The 20,374-nt window shown below is 38.5% G+C and overlaps 1 protein-coding gene across 1 annotated transcript in view; it reads right to left on the reverse strand.

Annotated features, from left to right (window-relative positions):
- LOC137398347 (E3 ubiquitin-protein ligase UBR5-like) overlaps positions 1 to 20,374 on the reverse strand; it is a 46,908-nt gene that overhangs the window by 11,570 nt on the left and 14,964 nt on the right. Inside the window, exons 8-38 of the mRNA XM_068084481.1 lie at positions 20,062 to 20,207; positions 19,685 to 19,873; positions 19,167 to 19,286; positions 18,418 to 18,528; positions 18,144 to 18,301; positions 17,927 to 18,038; positions 17,667 to 17,815; positions 17,251 to 17,378; positions 16,889 to 17,118; positions 16,158 to 16,266; positions 15,865 to 16,045; positions 15,353 to 15,551; positions 14,938 to 15,209; positions 14,565 to 14,834; positions 14,056 to 14,293; positions 13,591 to 13,829; positions 12,700 to 12,960; positions 12,352 to 12,466; positions 12,078 to 12,259; positions 11,225 to 11,399; positions 10,679 to 10,858; positions 10,274 to 10,370; positions 9,874 to 10,044; positions 9,584 to 9,718; positions 9,118 to 9,440; positions 8,853 to 8,951; positions 8,501 to 8,744; positions 8,066 to 8,304; positions 7,584 to 7,811; positions 6,623 to 6,758; positions 118 to 355 (exon numbers count right to left, since the gene is read on the reverse strand). Coding sequence (XP_067940582.1) covers positions 118 to 355; positions 6,623 to 6,758; positions 7,584 to 7,811; positions 8,066 to 8,304; positions 8,501 to 8,744; positions 8,853 to 8,951; positions 9,118 to 9,440; positions 9,584 to 9,718; positions 9,874 to 10,044; positions 10,274 to 10,370; positions 10,679 to 10,858; positions 11,225 to 11,399; positions 12,078 to 12,259; positions 12,352 to 12,466; positions 12,700 to 12,960; positions 13,591 to 13,829; positions 14,056 to 14,293; positions 14,565 to 14,834; positions 14,938 to 15,209; positions 15,353 to 15,551; positions 15,865 to 16,045; positions 16,158 to 16,266; positions 16,889 to 17,118; positions 17,251 to 17,378; positions 17,667 to 17,815; positions 17,927 to 18,038; positions 18,144 to 18,301; positions 18,418 to 18,528; positions 19,167 to 19,286; positions 19,685 to 19,873; positions 20,062 to 20,207 — 5,674 coding nt within the window. The remainder of the gene's footprint in view (positions 1 to 117; positions 356 to 6,622; positions 6,759 to 7,583; positions 7,812 to 8,065; positions 8,305 to 8,500; positions 8,745 to 8,852; positions 8,952 to 9,117; positions 9,441 to 9,583; positions 9,719 to 9,873; positions 10,045 to 10,273; positions 10,371 to 10,678; positions 10,859 to 11,224; positions 11,400 to 12,077; positions 12,260 to 12,351; positions 12,467 to 12,699; positions 12,961 to 13,590; positions 13,830 to 14,055; positions 14,294 to 14,564; positions 14,835 to 14,937; positions 15,210 to 15,352; positions 15,552 to 15,864; positions 16,046 to 16,157; positions 16,267 to 16,888; positions 17,119 to 17,250; positions 17,379 to 17,666; positions 17,816 to 17,926; positions 18,039 to 18,143; positions 18,302 to 18,417; positions 18,529 to 19,166; positions 19,287 to 19,684; positions 19,874 to 20,061; positions 20,208 to 20,374) is intronic.

A 20,374-nucleotide genomic window follows, 5' to 3' on the forward strand; every position in this document is an offset into this window, starting at 1 on the left:
ATACAGAAAAAGCAAGTTTGATTCCAACTTCATAAGATAATGCAATTTAGCATGTGTTATAACAAAAAATGCAACTTGAAATGAATCTCATTTTAGGTTAAATAATAAAATAATTACCTGTTACCACCAGCGTTGATAGTCTGCTCTGCGAATGTCTCAGTCATGGAGGAAGACGGTTGGATGGAAGGGTCTGTGAGGAGTGTCTGATTGCTGACAATAACGCTTGTAGGCTTGCTAGCGATGGGCACCAGCCCGAGAACACTAGGATCATGCGCTCCTTGCACCAATGAAGGCTTAGACGGAGAATCATTGGGCCCTCCCTTGTTGGCTTCCACGCGCGGGATACTCAAGTCGGCTACAGATGAGAAAATAATAGTTGTTGAAGAGATGCTGAATAGCAGTAATAGTTGTTGAAGAGATGCTGAATAGCAATAATAGTCGTTGAAGAGATGCTGAATAGCAATAATAGTCGTTGAAGAGATGCTGAATAGCAATAATAGTCGTTGAAGAGATGCTGAATAGCAATAATAGTTGTTGAAGAGATGCTGAATAGCAATAATAGTCGTTGAAGAGATGCTGAATAGCAATAATAGTTGTTGAAGAGATGCTGAATAGCAGTAATAGTCGTTGAAGAGATGCTGAATAGCAATAATAGTCGTTGAAGAGATGCTGAATAGCAATAATAGTCGTTGAAGAGATGCTGAATAGCAATAATAGTCGTTGAAGAGATGCTGAATAGCAATAATAGTCGTTGAAGAGATGCTGAATAGCAATAATAGTCGTTGAAGAGATGCTGAATAGCAATAATAGTTGTTGAAGAGATGCTGAATAGCAATAATAGTTGTTGAAGAGATGCTGAATAGCAATAATAGTCATTGAAGAGATGCTGAATAGCAATAATAGTCGTTGATGAGATGCTGAATAGCAATAATAGTCGTTGAAGAGATGCTGAATAGCAATAGTAGTCGTTGAAGAGATGCTGAATAGCAATAATAGTTGTTGAAGAGATGCTGAATAGCAATAATAGTCGTTGAAGAGATGCTGAATAGCAATAATAGTCATTGAAGAGATGCTGAATAGCAATAATAGTTGTTGAAGAGATGCTGAATAGCAATAATAGTCGTTGAAGAGATGCTCAATAGCAATAATAGTTGTTGAAGAGATGCTCAATAGCAATAATAGTTGTTGAAAAGATGCTGAATAACAATAATAGTTATTGAAGAGATGCTGAATAGCAATAATAGTTGTTGAAGAGATGCTGAATAGCAATAATAGTCGTTGAAGAGATGCTCAATAGCAATAATAGTCGTTGAAAAGATGCTGAATAACAATAATAGTTATTGAAGAGATGCTGAATAGCAATAATAGTCATTGAAGAGATGCTGAATAGCAATAATAGTTGTTGAAGAGATGCTCAATAGCAATAATAGTCGTTGAAGAGATGCTGAATAGCAATAATAGTTATTGAAGAGATGCTGAATAGCAATAATAGTCATTGAAGAGATGCTGAATAGCAATAATAGTTGTTGAAGAGATGCTCAATAGCAATAATAGTCGTTGAAGAGATGCTGAATAGCAATAATAGTTATTGAAGAGATGCTGAATAGCAATAATAGTCATTGAAGAGATGCTGAATAGCAATAATAGTTGTTGAAGAGATGCTCAATAGCAATAATAGTCGTTGAAGAGATGCTGAATAGCAATAATAGTCGTTGAAGAGATGCTGAATAGCAATAATAGTCATTGAAGAGATGCTGAATAGCAATAATAGTCGTTGAAGAGATGCTCAATAGCAATAATAGTTGTTGAAAAGATGCTGAATAACAATAATAGTTATTGAAGAGATGCTGAATAGCAATAATAGTCATTGAAGAGATGCTGAATAGCAATAATAGTTGTTGAAGAGATGCTCAATAGCAATAATAGTCGTTGAAGAGATGCTGAATAGCAATAATAGTCGTTGAAGAGATGCTGAATAGCAATAATAGTCATTGAAGAGATGCTGAATAGCAATAATAGTTGTTGAAGAGATGCTCAATAGCAATAATAGTCGTTGAAGAGATGCTGAATAGCAATAATAGTCGTTGAAGAGATGCTGAATAGCAATAATAGTTGTTGAAGAGATGCTGAATAGCAATAATAGTCGTTGAAGAGATGCTGAATAGCAATAATAGTCGTTGAAGAGATGCTGAATAGCAATAATAGTCGTTGAAGAGATGCTGAATAGCAATAATAGTCGTTGAAGAGATGCTCAATAGCAATAATAGTTGTTGAAGAGATGCTCAATAGCAATAATAGTCGTTGAAGAGATGCTGAATAGCAATAATAGTCGTTGAAGAGATGCTGAATAGCAATAATAGTCGTTGAAGAGATGCTGAATAGCAATAATAGTTGTTGAAGAGATGCTGAATAGCAATAATAGTTGTTGAAGAGATGCTCAATAGCAATAATAGTCGTTGAAGAGATGCTGAATAGCAATAATAGTCGTTGAAGAGATGCTGAATAGCAATAATAGTTGTTGAAGAGATGCTCAATAGCAATAGTAGTTGTTGAAGAGATGCTCAATAGCAATAGTAGTCGTTGAAGAGATGCTGAATAGCAATAATAGTCGTTGAAGAGATGCTCAATAGCAATAATAGTCGTTGAAGAGATGCTGAATAGCAGTAATAGTCGTTGAAGAGATGCTGAATAGCAATAATAGTTGTTGAAGAGATGCTCAATAGCAATAGTAGTCGTTGAAGAGATGCTGAATAGCAATAATAGTCGTTGAAGAGATGCTCAATAGCAATAATAGTCGTTGAAGAGATGCTGAATAGCAATAATAGTCGTTGAAGAGATGCTGAATAGCAATAATAGTTGTTGAAGAGATGCTCAATAGCAATAGTAGTCGTTGAAGAGATGCTGAATAGCAATAATAGTCGTTGAAGAGATGCTGAATAGCAATAATAGTCGTTGAAGAGATGCTCAATAGCAATAATAGTTGTTGAAGAGATGCTAAATAGCAATAGTAGTCGTTGAAGAGATGCTGAATAGCAATAATAGTCGTTGAAGAGATGCTGAATAGCAATAATAGTCGTTGAAGAGATGCTCAATAGCAATAATAGTTGTTGAAGAGATGCTGAATAGCAATAATAGTCGTTGAAGAGATGCTCAATAGCAATAATAGTCGTTGAAGAGATGCTCAATAGCAATAATAGTTGTTGAAGAGATGCTCAATAGCAGTAATAGTTGTTGAAGAGATGCTGAATAGCAATAATAGTTGTTGAAGAGATGCTGAATAGCAATAATAGTCGTTGAAGAGATGCTCAATAGCAATAATAGTCGTTGAAGAGATGCTGAATAGCAATAATAGTCGTTGAAGAGATGCTCAATAGCAATAATAGTCGTTGAAGAGATGCTCAATAGCAATAATAGTTGTTGAAGAGATGCTCAATAGCAGTAATAGTTGTTGAAGAGATGCTGAATAGCAATAATAGTTGTTGAAGAGATGCTGAATAGCAATAATAGTCGTTGAAGAGATGCTGAATAGCAATAATAGTCGTTGAAGAGATGCTCAATAGCAATAATAGTTGTTGAAGAGATGCTCAATAGCAATAATAGTTGTTGAAGAGATGCTCAATAGCAATAATAGTTGTTGAAGAGATGCTGAATAGCAATAATAGTTGTTGAAAAGATGCTCAATAGCAATAATAGTCGTTGAAGAGATGCTGAATAGCAATAATAGTTGTTGAAGAGATGCTCAATAGCAATAATAGTCGTTGAAGAGATGCTGAATAGCAATAATAGTTGTTGAAGAGATGCTCAATAGCAATAATAGTCGTTGAAGAGATGCTGAATAGCAATAATAGTTGTTGAAGAGATGCTCAATAGCAATAATAGTCGTTGAAGAGATGCTGAATAGCAATAATAGTTGTTGAAGAGATGCTCAATAGCAATAATAGTCGTTGAAGAGATGCTCAATAGCAGTAATAGTCGTTGAAGAGATGCTGAATAGCAATAATAGTTGTTGAAGAGATGCTCAATAGCAATAATAGTCGTTGAAGAGATGCTGAATAGCAATAATAGTTGTTGAAGAGATGCTCAATAGCAATAATAGTCGTTGAAGAGATGCTGAATAGCAATAATAGTCGTTGAAGAGATGCTGAATAGCAATAATAGTTGTTGAAGAGATGCTCAATAGCAATAGTAGTCGTTGAAGAGATGCTGAATAGCAATAATAGTCGTTGAAGAGATGCTGAATAGCAATAATAGTTGTTGAAGAGATGCTCAATAGCAATAGTAGTCGTTGAAGAGATGCTGAATAGCAATAATAGTCGTTGAAGAGATGCTGAATAGCAATAATAGTTGTTGAAGAGATGCTCAATAGCAATAATAGTTGTTGAAGAGATGCTGAATAGCAATAATAGTCGTTGAAGAGATGCTGAATAGCAATAATAGTTGTTGAAGAGATGCTCAATAGCAATAATAGTTGTTGAAGAGATGCTGAATAGCAATAATAGTCGTTGAAGAGATGCTCAATAGCAATAATAGTCGTTGAAGAGATGCTCAATAGCAATAATAGTCGTTGAAGAGATGCTCAATAGCAATAATAGTTGTTGAAGAGATGCTCAATAGCAGTAATAGTTGTTGAAGAGATGCTGAATAGCAATAATAGTTGTTGAAGAGATGCTGAATAGCAATAATAGTTGTTGAAGAGATGCTGAATAGCAATAATAGTCGTTGAAGAGATGCTGAATAGCAATAATAGTTGTTGAAGAGATGCTCAATAGCAATAGTAGTTGTTGAAGAGATGCTCAATAGCAATAGTAGTCGTTGAAGAGATGCTGAATAGCAATAATAGTCGTTGAAGAGATGCTGAATAGCAATAATAGTTGTTGAAGAGATGCTCAATAGCAATAATAGTTGTTGAAGAGATGCTGAATAGCAATAATAGTTGTTGAAGAGATGCTCAATAGCAATAGTAGTCGTTGAAGAGATGCTGAATAGCAATAATAGTCGTTGAAGAGATGCTGAATAGCAATAATAGTTGTTGAAGAGATGCTCAATAGCAATAATAGTTGTTGAAGAGATGCTGAATAGCAATAATAGTCGTTGAAGAGATGCTGAATAGCAATAATAGTTGTTGAAGAGATGCTCAATAGCAATAATAGTTGTTGAAGAGATGCTGAATAGCAATAATAGTCGTTGAAGAGATGCTCAATAGCAATAATAGTCGTTGAAGAGATGCTCAATAGCAATAATAGTTGTTGAAGAGATGCTCAATAGCAGTAATAGTTGTTGAAGAGATGCTGAATAGCAATAATAGTTGTTGAAGAGATGCTGAATAGCAATAATAGTTGTTGAAGAGATGCTGAATAGCAATAATAGTTGTTGAAGAGATGCTCAATAGCAATAATAGTTGTTGAAGAGATGCTGAATAGCAATAATAGTCGTTGAAGAGATGCTGAATAGCAATAATAGTTGTTGAAGAGATGCTCAATAGCAATAATAGTCGTTGAAGAGATGCTCAATAGCAGTAATAGTCGTTGAAGAGATGCTGAATAGCAATAATAGTTGTTGAAGAGATGCTCAATAGCAATAATAGTCGTTGAAGAGATGCTGAATAGCAATAATAGTTGTTGAAGAGATGCTGAATAGCAATAATAGTTGTTGAAGAGATGCTGAATAGCAATAATAGTCGTTGAAGAGATGCTGAATAGCAATAATAGTTGTTGAAGAGATGCTCAATAGCAATAATAGTTGTTGAAGAGATGCTGAATAGCAATAATAGTCGTTGAAGAGATGCTGAATAGCAATAATAGTCGTTGAAGAGATGCTGAATAGCAATAATAGTTGTTGAAGAGATGCTCAATAGCAATAATAGTTGTTGAAGAGATGCTGAATAGCAATAATAGTTGTTGAAGAGATGCTCAATAGCAATAATAGTCGTTGAAGAGATGCTGAATAGCAATAATAGTCGTTGAAGAGATGCTGAATAGCAATAATAGTTGTTGAAGAGATGCTGAATAGCAATAATAGTTGTTGAAGAGATGCTCAATAGCAGTAATAGTTGTTGAAGAGATGCTGAATAGCAATAATAGTCGTTGAAGAGATGCTGAATAGCAATAATAGTTGTTGAAGAGATGCTCAATAGCAATAATAGTTGTTGAAGAGATGCTGAATAGCAATAATAGTTGTTGAAGAGATGCTGAATAGCAATAATAGTTGTTGAAGAGATGCTGAATAGCAATAATAGTTGTTGAAGAGATGCTCAATAGCAATAATAGTTGTTGAAGAGATGCTGAATAGCAATAATAGTTGTTGAAGAGATGCTGAATAGCAATAATAGTTGTTGAAGAGATGCTCAATAGCAATAATAGTTGTTGAAGAGATGCTGAATAGCAATAATAGTTGTTGAAGAGATGCTGAATAGCAATAATAGTCGTTGAAGAGATGCTGAATAGCAATAATAGTTGTTGAAGAGATGCTGAATAGCAGTTAATTCTATAAAAACAAGAAAACAGCATAACATATTTTATTGCAGTTCTCAATGACAAGCTATGGTATGCGCTATAATCCACATGGTATGCAATAGCGAGTAGGGGAAATGCTGAACATAAAAATATGAGAGAAGGAAACACACCTGGTTCATCCTGTGGTGGATCTTCAGTCGTGTAGGTTCCCATCACATCCAGATTTGTACCAGTCTCCGATTCCTTGCCCACGAGGTGTTTTAGGCCCATATGTAATGGCAGCTCAGTAAACTTGCTGTCTCCCATCTACAGTCACATACCATCATCTATTACTAGTTTCATACAAACCATTTGACGCAACTGAACCTCTAAACTTACCAGATAGAGTTAACAGCAGTACATGTAATGACTGATCTATTGCAGTCCACAACCATGATGTGACATGTTATACGGTAACATGTCACATCAGGTAATATGTCACATCAGGTAACATGTCACATCAGGTAACATGTCACATGTAGCTTTAACCTTTGTACAATGTTTAAACAAGCTTTAAATTAGCTTTTGGGAGAAAGCCCTTTACTTTATGGTAAATGCATATTTTATGAAAGCTATGCTTCATACATGTACATATATGGGCATATAATAAAAAATGGGCAAATAGGCTGTTTTCAATTTCTGGTGCTACTAAAAATAGAAAGTTTTGTAAGAACTGTTTTGGCAATATATAAAACATATATAAGCTCGCCGACTTTCAAATTATTGCTATTCTAATATTACTCGTATTGACCAAAGAAAATTTGGCCTAAAATTCTGAGCAATGTGTACCCAAGAAATTAAGTGTGATAACAATGGTCCCATAGTATAGTTTTTATTTGTTAAGCTACATGTAAGTAATTCACATTTTGCCTTGGACTCGCGTTTCTACTAATGGAAGAGCCTGCCAAATGATAATAAATTGTTCCAGTGTTATGGTGTCCTTGGCATATTCTACAACTTGCTAATTATAACAGGTCATAGACTATGACAGCACAAATGAGAAAACAGGTCAAGGACTATGACGAGCTAGTGAATAATTTGAGAAATCACAAGCCGAGACAAGTTACTATGACAGACGTTAAACTGGTTGACCTGGCTCCTTGTAGCCTGCTGTTTAGAGATACCAAACATCTCCTCCCTTCTCGCCAACGGATGGAGAAGTTGTGGACGCTCGGCTAAAGGTAGTGCTTGGCTAAGAGGTGTATGTATCGGGTCGGGAGATATGCATCCTATAAATGTTGTAGATTCAGATCTGTGGAAGAATGGATGACGATTGGACGTATTGGTCAGATCTTCAGGAACAAAGCTATCAGCAGACATCTACAACACAGCAATTAGCTCCTTTATGAAAGCAGCAGATTTTATTATGAAAAATATCGCTCAAACTGTAGAATAGAATAACAATTACGGTCTGCTATACCCAAAACACCATATACGCCAGTATATATTCCAAACTAAATACAAGTAAAATTGCAGAGAGCCCATAACCCATCAACAACAAATTTGTAAGCATCAAGAAATAACCTGGCCAATATGCTTTTAATAAACCCTCACCAATACGGACAGGAAAATACCTTTGAATCCTCGTCCTCTTGCTCAGGCCATGATTGAACAGCAACCTTCTCAGTGCCAAGTACAACCTCTGGCTCCTCATCAATAGCCTTCATGTAATAGATAATAGCGTCAAAAACGTATGCCACATGCTTCAGAGCCAGCACATCAACACTGGGCACACATCCTGCATGTTCATCATTATGCGATCTCATCAGGGATAGAATGTAGGACAGAAAGTTTTGTCGTCCGCTACCAGCTTCTACAGACATGTACAAACAGCCCGTGACAAGAACACTAGAATGCAAGTTTGTCGAGTCAAGCAGTCGAATTTGGAATGGCAGTGCCCACTCTTTAGAACTAGAGTCACACCAAATTGTGACTAATGGAAGACTACTTGAAAAATAATCAGGTAGGACAAATACTCAATAGTGAATAGTCAAGACAATGTGACCAACCAATAGCGAGCAGTCTCTGGCGTCTGTGGGCTTGAGACCAGCCCTGATTCGCTCTGCTGGCGGTAGTAACCCTATTAGTTAGGTGTTCCATCTGTCTACCATAACTTGGATTCATTGGATGATTGGGATTGCTGGAATCAGTGGTGCTAACCAAAGCTGTGCCAAATCGAAGTTGCGCCTCCGTAGAGTCCATAACTCCTACCAACCAGTTCCAAGGTAGGCGTAGTTGGCTTTCGACATGCGCCTGCAAAGACCATTATCAACGAATCATGTGCTTTATCCAAACAACAGTCGCAATTTGAAAAACTTAAACGAATAGGAACCGAGCATATGGGAAACGAGTTGCCAATACCTGTAGCTGCTGGACGTCTCTATCTGTATAGTCTAAAACTCTAGAGAGGTTTGGAGCGGTAGCTCTGTAGTCCTTAACAGTATTAATCAGATCAGCAATCTAAAAAAACATTGTGCGCATCCTTAGTCAATAAGTCCCTGTTACCTCATATGAGGATGCAATGCTATTCGGATTACTTTCTTTGTCTGCTCCTACTAGCTAATAATCGTCTGTCGAAAAAGCTTTGTTGGATTCCGTTGCGTATATTCAACTATAGATCACTCACCTGTCGCATGATGATTCCAAAAGCCCTGGTAAGACTATTTGCAGTAGAAGTAACACTGTGGGTACCAGGTGAGCCTTCAGCCATCTGCTGCGTCATTGGTACTGAGGCAGTCTGTGCAGCAGCTGCCGACAGCACTGATGCCGTGTTACCTCTTCTCAAAGAGGAATGGTCAAGGTAAATCAGACCTCCGGCAGTAGAAGGGTTAGCGCTAGATGCGCCAGCGGAAGCCCTAGCTCCACTAGCAACAGCTGTAGATGGCTGTCTCAAAGCCCAGCGCATAGACTGTGGGGCTTGGTGGGATCTATGAGACATTGCGCCAGACTCTACAATACACGCAGTCAATGCGAGTTGTGCACTCCCTTACAATGATGGGTTAAAGAGTCATTCATTAATTTTTCTTCATATTACTAGATCCTTGTATGGTTAGTTTACACCGTTCAGTTGACAGATCGTCATGGCTACCCACCGGTCGAGCGTCGCTCAAGCTGTTCAACATCGAGAGCATTGTCATACTCTTGGTCACTGTCCTGCCCATCATCGCTGTCTACTTCCTCCTCGCTTGAGTTGGAATCGTCCTCAGAGAAAAAGGCCATTTGCATACCTACATCCACATAACACATGCTCATAACTACTATCAATCATTCATAACACATGCTCATATCTACTATCAATCATTCATAACACATGCTCATAACTACTATCAATCATTACAGTTGGCAGCTATGCCATATTTAGCCAGCTAATCTACCAACATACCTTCAGCAGAGTTAATTTGTACAGTAGCACTGCGACTAGCATTCCCCTGCGCGCCCTCCTCGTATGCACCCACCGAGTGAGTGCTGCCTCCATGCACACTCTCATTTTCTGAGTCCGATTCTGCGAGCAGGTCAAGGTCCATGTCACTTACACCCTCAGGAGTGTCAGGTGCTACAGATAGACAATATTTTAACTAGTTATAAAATATTATGTACTACGCTACTAAGTAAGCAAAAACTGATACTATTTAAAATAGGAATCGCAAGCTTTCATTCCAAGGCACAGATTAGTATCGAGTCAATCAAAGTATATGGTTATTATTATGAATGAAGTTTAGTCTTACTCGCGGAACATACAATCTTTTAACAATTTTATGAGTGACATAGGAAATGTTATCTACCATATTCGGGCTCCTGTTCAGGAATATCCATATCCAGTTCAGCAGCATCCGCTAATGGAATCATCTCTCCACTTGGTGCACTGATCTGTCCTTCTGTCTGCAAACAGATGTCAATGTTCTCACAATGTGCAAGCTTTAAAGTAATTATGCTGTAGGCAGAGCAACTAATTGATGAACTATGGGCTATCAACTAGTAATAACTATTGATGACAAGATCAACAGGTCCAGGTCTCGGCTATGGGTAGTGGAGGGCAAGTTACAGCAAGTAGTGGACAAGTTATAAAATATACCGTGAGAATACTAGCAAATATTGTGAGAGTGCCAGAAGTACACCAAAAGTTACATAAAAACTTGTAAAATGAGAACACATCCTGCTCTTGCTAATAATTAATTGAGAAAACTGACTGGCTCATATTGCTCTCTGGCCATAGTGTCCAGTTCCTCCTCATCATAGAAGGCACTTCGGTCAGCCATCTCACTCTGAATTGTGTTATCGAGGTGAACATGGTGCGCTGCTGGATCATTACCACTTGACCTTTGGGGAAGAGGGTCAGCCAAGAATATATCTTCATTGTCTTGCACCATCTATCGAAAATATAAAACCAGTTAATCATAGATACTCACAAAAATTGTGGGCAGAACTATTTGGGGACACCTTGGGTCAGTACATCAGTACAACTAACATGGAAGGTATATTTACTTACACCAATACACTATTAGCACAGACATGCATAGTAATGGAGATCAGTATACTGATGAAGTATACTATATCGGTACACTAGTGTACCGATATAGTACACTAGTGTACTATATCGGTACACTAGTGTACCGATATAGTACAAAAGCAGGGCATTTGTGGTCTACACAAAAGCAGGGCATTTGTGTAGACCAGTAAACCGCTAATCGCAAATGGCGTTTTTATAGATAAACTGAACTAGAGACAATACTTACCTCCAAGCTGCTACTGGTAAGAAGAGAGAATGATGTAGTGGGTTTGACAACTCCAAGAGTGACAGGCAACACGAGAGCATTGGCAGCCTTACAAAGTTCCTGCACAGCAATGTGTACGACTGACTGAAAAGCTTGTTTGCACCGAGAGAGCGTCTGAGAATTCATCGCGTATGCACTACAACAGAACAGGAAACAATGTACTCAACTAACCTTGCTTCCAACTTCAAGGAGTAAACAACTACTACAATTCAATTATTATCAAGTGAACATGTTTATTTCATTGTCCTTTTTTACAGTGGCACTAAGATTAGAGTTGAGACACCATTGAAAAGACAACTCCAGTACACAACAACAGTATCGGTGATGTTCTCTTAATTAAATAACAGGCTAATGTAATCATGAAGTACATTCTACTCAAGAGTGGCAAGTAGGTTTTCTATTACCATTCATTGTAAGTCTAATGGAGAAACACTGGATATCACATCAAAGCTAACGCCCACTCAAAACTAACGCCCACCAAAATCAGTTTTGTTTTACAATTAATCCTAGTTAGTCAATGCTTACCTAACACTAGCTCAAAATAGTTGCATGGACCTCAACATGTCATTAAAAACTCAATGCGTAGCAAAAATGTTAAAATCTTCACAACGAAGTAACTCTATTAGACTGTCAATCACATAACAAAGATCTTTAAAAACAGCTATTAAAGACATGTTGATCAACAGAAAAAACAACATTGAACTGTTAAATATATTAGAGATAGTTAATCTAAAGGACTTGCGCTGATCTGACGCATTACTACAGCATGCATAGTTGAACATACATGATGGGTTCAGAATTATTACTAGCATACCTCTTGGTATTGCTGTTGGATCGAATCGTCACTTCTGAATTATTCTCCACACTTCGCACCACAAATATCCGCACAACTGATCTTATAAATCTGCGTGCCACTAGCAAAGCTTCACGTTTGTTCTCCGCCTTTGACACAGTTTGCATTTCTCTTATAAGTGTTGTGAGCAGAGCATCCAACATCTTTATATAAACAATAACGGATTGCAGTGAAAATTAGCACAGCGTGACAGTAACTACAACAATTAATCACAGTAGCACAAATGGCAACTTACATCTTGGCCACACTTTGAGAGAAGTGTATGGCTGAACTTATCCAAGAGATGTGTGCCACTTTGGTTCTTAAGGTAAGATTGGTCATCCAGAAATGACTCAGCTGCCTTGCCTCCACTAGCAACAGCACAAACTGTTTAGTATGAGATCATGTAATACAACATTGACGGCCAGATAAAACAAAATAGGCTATATTCATGCGGCTGGTACACAAATCAAACATCAAGAGTGTGCCTCAAAGTGCAGTATTTGTAGAGAATTTGTGACAATAGCCAATAAAAGATATGTTCGAATGAGATATAGAAGTCATATACTGAAGTAGTCCAATGACACTCATACACACTCCCTACCTCGACACCTCCTCTTGCTGCTCACTGTAGCCATTCATTAGCATAGACTTGACTGCATTCCAGTCATTTAGGATTCTCTCGAGCGCTCTTTTAGCAAATTTGGGTGGTTCCAAATCATGTTCAGGAATGTTAGGGTCTGTATCTGCTGATGCGTGACTTGACTTGCGCACAACTGTTGACCGAGGGCGGCGAGTGTGCTGCTTTTGTTCTTGCTGCTGTCTTCCAAATGTTTGAACAAGAAATAGCAGAACATCCTCACCTCTACAATCCATAATAGGTCAATCTAAAATATTCTCATTTAAAAGACAAGTGTTCATCAATAAGCAAATATATCAACGAGACCATAAAATAGAAAACAGAGAAAAGGAATCAGAGCAGCCAACAAGAGACAAAGGAACTACGTGTAAGTAGCCATAAATGGTAGTTTTTAGTTAATTTTTCTGCAGTTTTAAATCCTGCTATTTCAGATGCCAAACAAAAATTTGAAACTTAAACACCAAGATACACCGAAAAGACTAGATTACACAACTGATCGCTCTCCCTCGTAATTTTTAGTGTTAAACTGTTGTATGCAGATGTCTTCAGCGTGATTTAAAAAATAGCGACTGTTTTAGTAGTGTATAACCACTGAATGTGCCTCCAAAGAAAACAAGTGCAAGTAAAGTTATTTCTAGTTTTTATTTTACACAAAAATAAAATGAGACTGGGGTACGAGCCACTAAAAATATTGGAATGTATTTCCCATCCTAAAATGGCTTTGGAAAAAATAAAATTATCATTTGCATTGGAAAAAATCGTTTGCAAACTGAAAGAAATTGTTTTTCGGACCAGTCTTCTGGAAGAGATTGTGGTTCCAAACTAAGTTACAACTGTCCTCAAAACAATATGTACCTGCTATTGGGCCTCTTTGCCAGATCTGTCTCAAGCAACAACTTGTTTAGCAGCTCAAATCTTGCAGCTTGATTGCCGGCTATCAAGGCCTTGCACTTGCACCTCTCCCAACAGTCGCAGTATGCCGTAGGAGAAGTAACTTTAAGCTTGCAATTGTGTCCCTTGTGGCAGACCCTCGCGCACTCCGAACAGCAGCAGAGTGAGCCTGTCAGGCCGCAGGTTTTACATTCGTAAATGTCCTACAAAGAGGAGATGACACTTCAACTACCGTATCTACTGTACACCCAACCACAAAACTCTTTCCATCAACTCACACAGATAAATGCATTCACCTGTAAACGTTGAAAACAAGGAAAATAACTATCAACCTTACTTTCTAGGTTAGAAACACACAAGTGTGCAGTATGCAAATACTAGACACTCATTCCCGAAATCGTTAGAACCTGAGAGGAAACCACCAGCTACCTGGTTGATGTGATCAGTGCCTGTCCATGTAAAACTACATGTATCGTTACAGCAGAGCAGCAGAAATGGATTGTCATCAGCACTGCAGCCAGTCGGATAAAGCATGTTTCTGAATGCATCATCATCCAAAGAGCCTCCTACCATGGCATTTTGCTTGGCAACATTGAAAAGAAGAATCCCTATGCTGTAAGCCCTTGTGCTAACAGCCTGCATAAAAGGTGTCTGTCCATCAGTGTTCCTACACAACAACAAACATTCCTTAACTACTAGTGAAAACACGACTAGAATGCATTGCATCAAATGACTGACATACACAAATACTCTAATAGTATAAAGCTGCCACACATGTGACATTAGCCTCCAAACGATCATGGCTTGAAATATAGGTCTGACTCTGAAAATTACAAAATATGAGATTGCAGACAACTTCAAATCTTTAGTCCAGCTATTGATTCAGTAAAATTGAAACTGATACCGATGAACTAAAGCATTAGACCAAAGTTGCTGACCTTGCAGAGAGCAGAGAGCGAAGACTTGGCTCCAACAATGGGCTTTCACATAACATGTTCAATATAGCTGTGGCGTTATATCGCCTGTCCTTATCAGTAACAGTTGCGGGGGGCATAGACCACATGCTACCCACACTAGCATTTGGTACAGGAGCTTGACCAGATGCTGCTGCACCCATATCATGCAGCAGCGACCACGCAAAGGTGAAGTCTTTTTCAGGGGCAGTACCCATGGGCCTCCTCATCATTGGGTTCATCTCGCGATACCTGCTGGGTGGTTGAAAAACAACATTCATTTATTTAGATTATAGTTCACTGGTTAAATATTGTGAACGGTGACAATAATTATAACAATAAAAATAATAAAACTCACCCCAAGTCGTCTGGTCGATTGCAAGCACTAAAAGCATCCAAAGCAGCACCTAAACTGCCAGTGGTAACCTCTTCAACCTCTTTGTTGCTCGTCGGTTGACACAAACTGACACAGAGATGTAAGATGTTTTTCCCACCATCGGCTATCTCATCTACAATCTCCTGAACCATGTTCCCACGTCGTATGCCGCTTGGTTCTTGAGAAACATTGGAGAGGAGAGTCCCTACTGCACCGATATCACATCTGAGAATGTGACGAATCATGTCAGCCCCCTGATAAAAAAGAAACTAGGGTGTCACATTTATAATGAACATCTTACACTCCCGCACAGCATTTTCCATTGTAGTCCAACTGCATTCAATAAAAATAAAAATACACACATTATTTTCATATTCAGAGTTTCTATAAAAAGTACCTTCAATGCCAAGGCGACAACAGTCAACCTGTTTTTATTTACAGGCTCTCCAACAATGGCCAAGGATTCACTGTGAGCAGCAAGGCTCTGAATAGGTAACAGGTCAAACCAGCGAGGGTCTGTCAGAGTCTGCGTGGAGTTTCTTAGCAAAGGGTACAAAGTGCTGTTGCCATCTTGAAGCAGTGTTATACCGCCATCACTGCAAGACAGTAGGGTTGTTTATTCATGCAATAGCATCCCACATTTACGGCTGTGTGACATCTTTGAATGGCTGATGTTGATATCAAGAAAATGAGTTTTTTAAAGCTAATACTTAATGTATATCCTCGCATATAATCCGAGTTTTTGTGAATTCACCATTTCAAAGCTGTTTTTCTAGGGTCGGCTTATATTCGACATATATGCGGTAGTTAAAAGCAATAGCATAGCCATGTGCCAACTGATTGTCATTCCTAACGACAATATCCAGCAATGCATCAAACATCTGGTGTTAGAATAACAAGAAAACTAACCAGGAGGTTGATGAACTGTCAGCACCAGCAAGGTGTTTGAACAAATTAAGTGATTTTTTGTTGACCATAGCGTTGTGGTAGGCTGGTATTAGATATGGCTCGCTGAACTGGTTTGACATCATATCGTATGTCACATAGGAGAGAGTACTCGTATTGCTATTCTGTACAATCATGTGGAATTCTGCAACAAAGTCAGCATGACCAGAAAGACTTGAGGGCAGTCGAGTGTTTTAGTTAGTCAGAAGAAGCCAAACAACCTTAGAAAAAATATATGTGGAAGAATATGTACACACCATTTTCTAGTACCGAGACAGCCATACACTGTCCTTGACTAAATGACACCTTCCGAGGAGTCATCTGAAACACTTCTGGCAACTTGCTTGCAGTAGCACCGCGCACAATCTATCATGGATAAACAAATATGATGTGTGTCAATAACATAACTACTGATTTAGTATGCTGGCTATGACAGGATTTTTCATTGGCCAACTGAAAGCTGAACCAAAATAATTTTACACATCTGCAAATGAAATCATGTGAGCTGCAACATGACTGGTTAGAAAGTCAGTCTACTGACCAAATGTGTTGGCACATTCTTGTGGTCAGACAACATTACAGGAGCAAATATACCAGTTTAGTATTTCAAAGTTGCGTTATGGTTGAACTCTTATCAAAAGTGTATCGCAGAAAAGCGGTTATAATATATATAGATATAAAGATCAGTGATGGTGCAGCCATAACTGCATCAACAAACACCAGGGATACCGCTGTTCTCTATTACGATATGCAAAAAATCTAATACCAGTCATCCTTAGCATATTTCTGTGTCGCACTAGACCAACATGTAGGAATCTATCAACCAATTCTCAAATTCTCAAATTTTGTATTCGCTTTCAGCATAAATTAACCCACAAAAGAGCAGATTTTGAGAATTGAAGATTTTGCAAATGACACAATAATTAATGATCTACCAATTATTCAGCCATCAGAAAACAAGGATGCAGAAAGAGGCAGAAATGATCACCTGAAGGTCCTCTTTGCGGAGCAGTCTCACATTGTGCAGTGGATCATCAACAGGATCACTAGTGTTAGAGAATTTAACGGCAGCAAATGAGCCATCAATCTTTATAACTCTACCAACTGGATTGGCTGCCTTTCCATCCTCAATCACTATGCAGTCTTTAATGTTCCAGTCTTCCTCATCACACACTCCTTTGTCCAATTCCTTGATTGGAGTCGGCTGCCGCTTGCGTTCTGTGAAAATGAGAGAACCCGCACTGAAATTTGCCCTATAGAATGCGGCGACACAAATGAGATAAAAAAATATACACAGCAGATGGCAACTACGACACAAACACGACAGATTCAGTAGTAAAAATGACTCACTAGCGGTAGCAGATCCAGGGCTCACCAAGATAGGGCCACTCTGTTCACTGCAAGTAGAGCTAGCAGGAGAAGGTGGAGGTGGCATATCAAAGTTGATATCAGCTCCCCTTTTCTCCTGCTTCACTTCACTAAACAACAGAACAAAGCAGTATGTTGCAGACGAATCATCCGCCTCTTGGGACATGGTTGGCAATAGCGAGCAAACAAGTTAGCCAAGACTGAAATTGAGACTAAAAACAAATTCAAAACTATCCAGGCAAGTTCATAGAGTATGGTAGCAGCGCAGTTTTTTTTTTTACAGAAACCACTGGCGGTGTTTAAATAACTCTCTGATTAATTTGGGTAAAAACCACTAAGATTTTAAAGTTCAAAACATCTCTATATGACAAATTCTGTAGATGGACTTTACAACTTACGCAGCTGTTGCTTTTTTCTTTAGTTGAAACCGACAGACGTCTGACCAGGACCATGAAGAGGCCATGAGTTGTCCAACCTTGGGCATAGAACCACTTAGATTGAAGGCTATAGCACCAGGGTGGTATAATGGATTCGATTTCATACACACCTGCAAAACAAATATCTTGCTAAAATAAACTCTTCATGTCAACTTGGAGAAGTTACATTTTTTTATAGCAAAATTTGTGGTTCAACTTTTTTATAATAGTGAACTGCAAACCTGTTGGCCGGTGACGATATCATTTGACGAACGATCTTTTTCTTTGAATTTCTTGCTCTTTTGATGCGCTCTTTCCAGGAGCTTTTTCCTGAGAGGCGTTGGTAACACTCCCCTAGAAATCAAGAGTTATAGATACTATCTCCAAACAAATAACTTCATGAGAATGATTTATGACAGACGTGTTGTTTTGACTAACAAGACAACACGGTAGACCTACCACCAGTAAAGGCAGCCATTTTCGAGCCAGGCACAGGTATAGAGTGAGCTAGTATAGACATGCTTGATGGAGTTGCTTTCAAACTCAGGAAAGTTTATTGCTGCATGTTCCAACTTATTAGCTACAAGAGCTAATGTCTCATCCGGCCACACCGCAACCTGAAAAAAGATGCTAAACACGTGATTATATTTAAAACATAAGAATGTGAAAACGTCATCAGCCACTTGCATACGTCATCAGCCCCTTGCATATTCAAACAAAATTTGTACATTACCTTGGAAGATTCTGTCCAAGCGGACGCTCTGACTAGACTTGATGAGATTCCAACAACCTTTTCATTACTAAGTAAGAGAGGAACCGTCTTTGGGTGATGCACCCCAGGACACTGTAGCAGAGAGAACCTTCCCCATTGTATATAGTTACATGGTCTTGAAGAATAATGTACGTGGATAAAGTGTATGTGTAATCATTATTGCAACTAAGCAGCCGTGTGAATAGCGCAGTTCACGACTAATAGATCCATGTACTCTCGGAAATCAATTCACTCTCCAAGGAGGGGGTGATGTCACGTGTTAAGCCACCTTTTAAAGAGGAACTAGTCAAGTCCAGCTAGAAAGGAGTAGGTTTTTCTTTAATGTCTATGCATGCAATTGATGTATTTGGTACATGCTTTCTACAGCATTGACACCATTTCTGATTTCAGTCTTTGTTAGCCAAGAGCTAACTTTGAGCATTTTAAGCATTAAGAGAATTTAAACTACCGCGGTTTTGGGAAACTTAAATGTAGAGTAGAATGAAAAGGCGTCAGAAAAACTAACAACTTGCAACTTCATTTGCCGCTATAAAAATCATCCTGGTTTCTTTAAAACCATCATTTGGTATACAACAATTGTAAAAGAAACATTAGCAATCATCATCAATCATTTCCTATGTAGCTAGGCCCAAGAGACAAGTTCCTATGATACCTTGTTTGCTACAACCAAAACCGATACAATGGAATAGTAAGCTACTGAAACTGCATACATCGGCAGATGTGTAAGGGTCCTGCTCTGTCCACTTCCACTGATGTAATTTTCCATGTGTATCGAGTACAAGGAGTTCAGAGTACATAGCCGTGATCTGGCAGTAGACTGCGCCACTCTCCTGCAACCGAGAAATGTTGGTGAATTTGGGAGATGCTTACGGAAAAAGAATTTAAATATTCGGTCTAGTGGCAGATAATGATTCATCTGGCCTCTTCACCAGATTACCTTTCTGCTGACCATTGCAGCAGTTACAAACAATCATGAGATACATGGCTGACGTTCAGACATGGTCATAGTGTCATAACATACCATAGTTGATTTCTCACTTGTCCAAATATTTCTATTAGCCGAGTTCACAAGTAGATCAAATGATTAATGTGACAGAACACTTTTTTCTGAACATTACCTTACGAAATAGCTAGTTTACGTTAGTAAGAATGACTACCAGCATACAATACTGACAAAAGCTCCATCTATTAATGCCCATCCAAAACAGTGAAACATCTTGGCACACACCGGCATTGTCATAAACTGCAGCTGATCACCAAAGTTTAGAACATTCTGCAGATTCTGTGTAGTAGCCTTGCTTGCAGTTTTGTCAGGTGCTGTAGGCTGAGGACACGAGTAGGAGTTGCGAGCAGACTTGGTATCAGACTTTCTGGTAGAGCCGGCCTCCGAAGATCCTCCTCTCATCAGATTGAAGCACTGAAAGACAAGACCACTGTGAAGTCTTAGAAGCTAAAGGACACCATCTTGCCTATGACAATCGATATGTCTAACTCATGCACACACCTCCATAAGAATGATATTTCCAATATTCTAGAAAGAAGTTGACTCAGGACAAAAAAATGACAGCAAAAATCTTCAGCTGAACTCATTCATAAGCTTAGTACCCGCTCAACAGATGACCTGATGTCAGCATTTTCTTCTCTTAAAGCTGTATCCAGCCATCTCCGTTCCCGCAACCTCATGAAAGACGGTTCTCTTTCACTTCTTACAGACTCCTCATCGGCTGAAGAGCTAGCCAGGGTTGTTCGATCTACATGAAACAAAAAGATTGACAAAAGCAACCAGGATTCAAAATAAATAGATTAAGAACAAGGAGCTGGCTGCATAGCCTAACACGCTATTACACATCATGGTACAACAGATAAATACTACAGTCTAACCATGATATGAAATATACACAATAAGCAAAATGCAAAA

Source organism: Watersipora subatra, chromosome 1 (genome assembly GCF_963576615.1).
Source record: "Watersipora subatra chromosome 1, tzWatSuba1.1, whole genome shotgun sequence".
In the NCBI taxonomy this organism is placed as follows: domain Eukaryota; kingdom Metazoa; phylum Bryozoa; class Gymnolaemata; order Cheilostomatida; family Watersiporidae; genus Watersipora; species Watersipora subatra.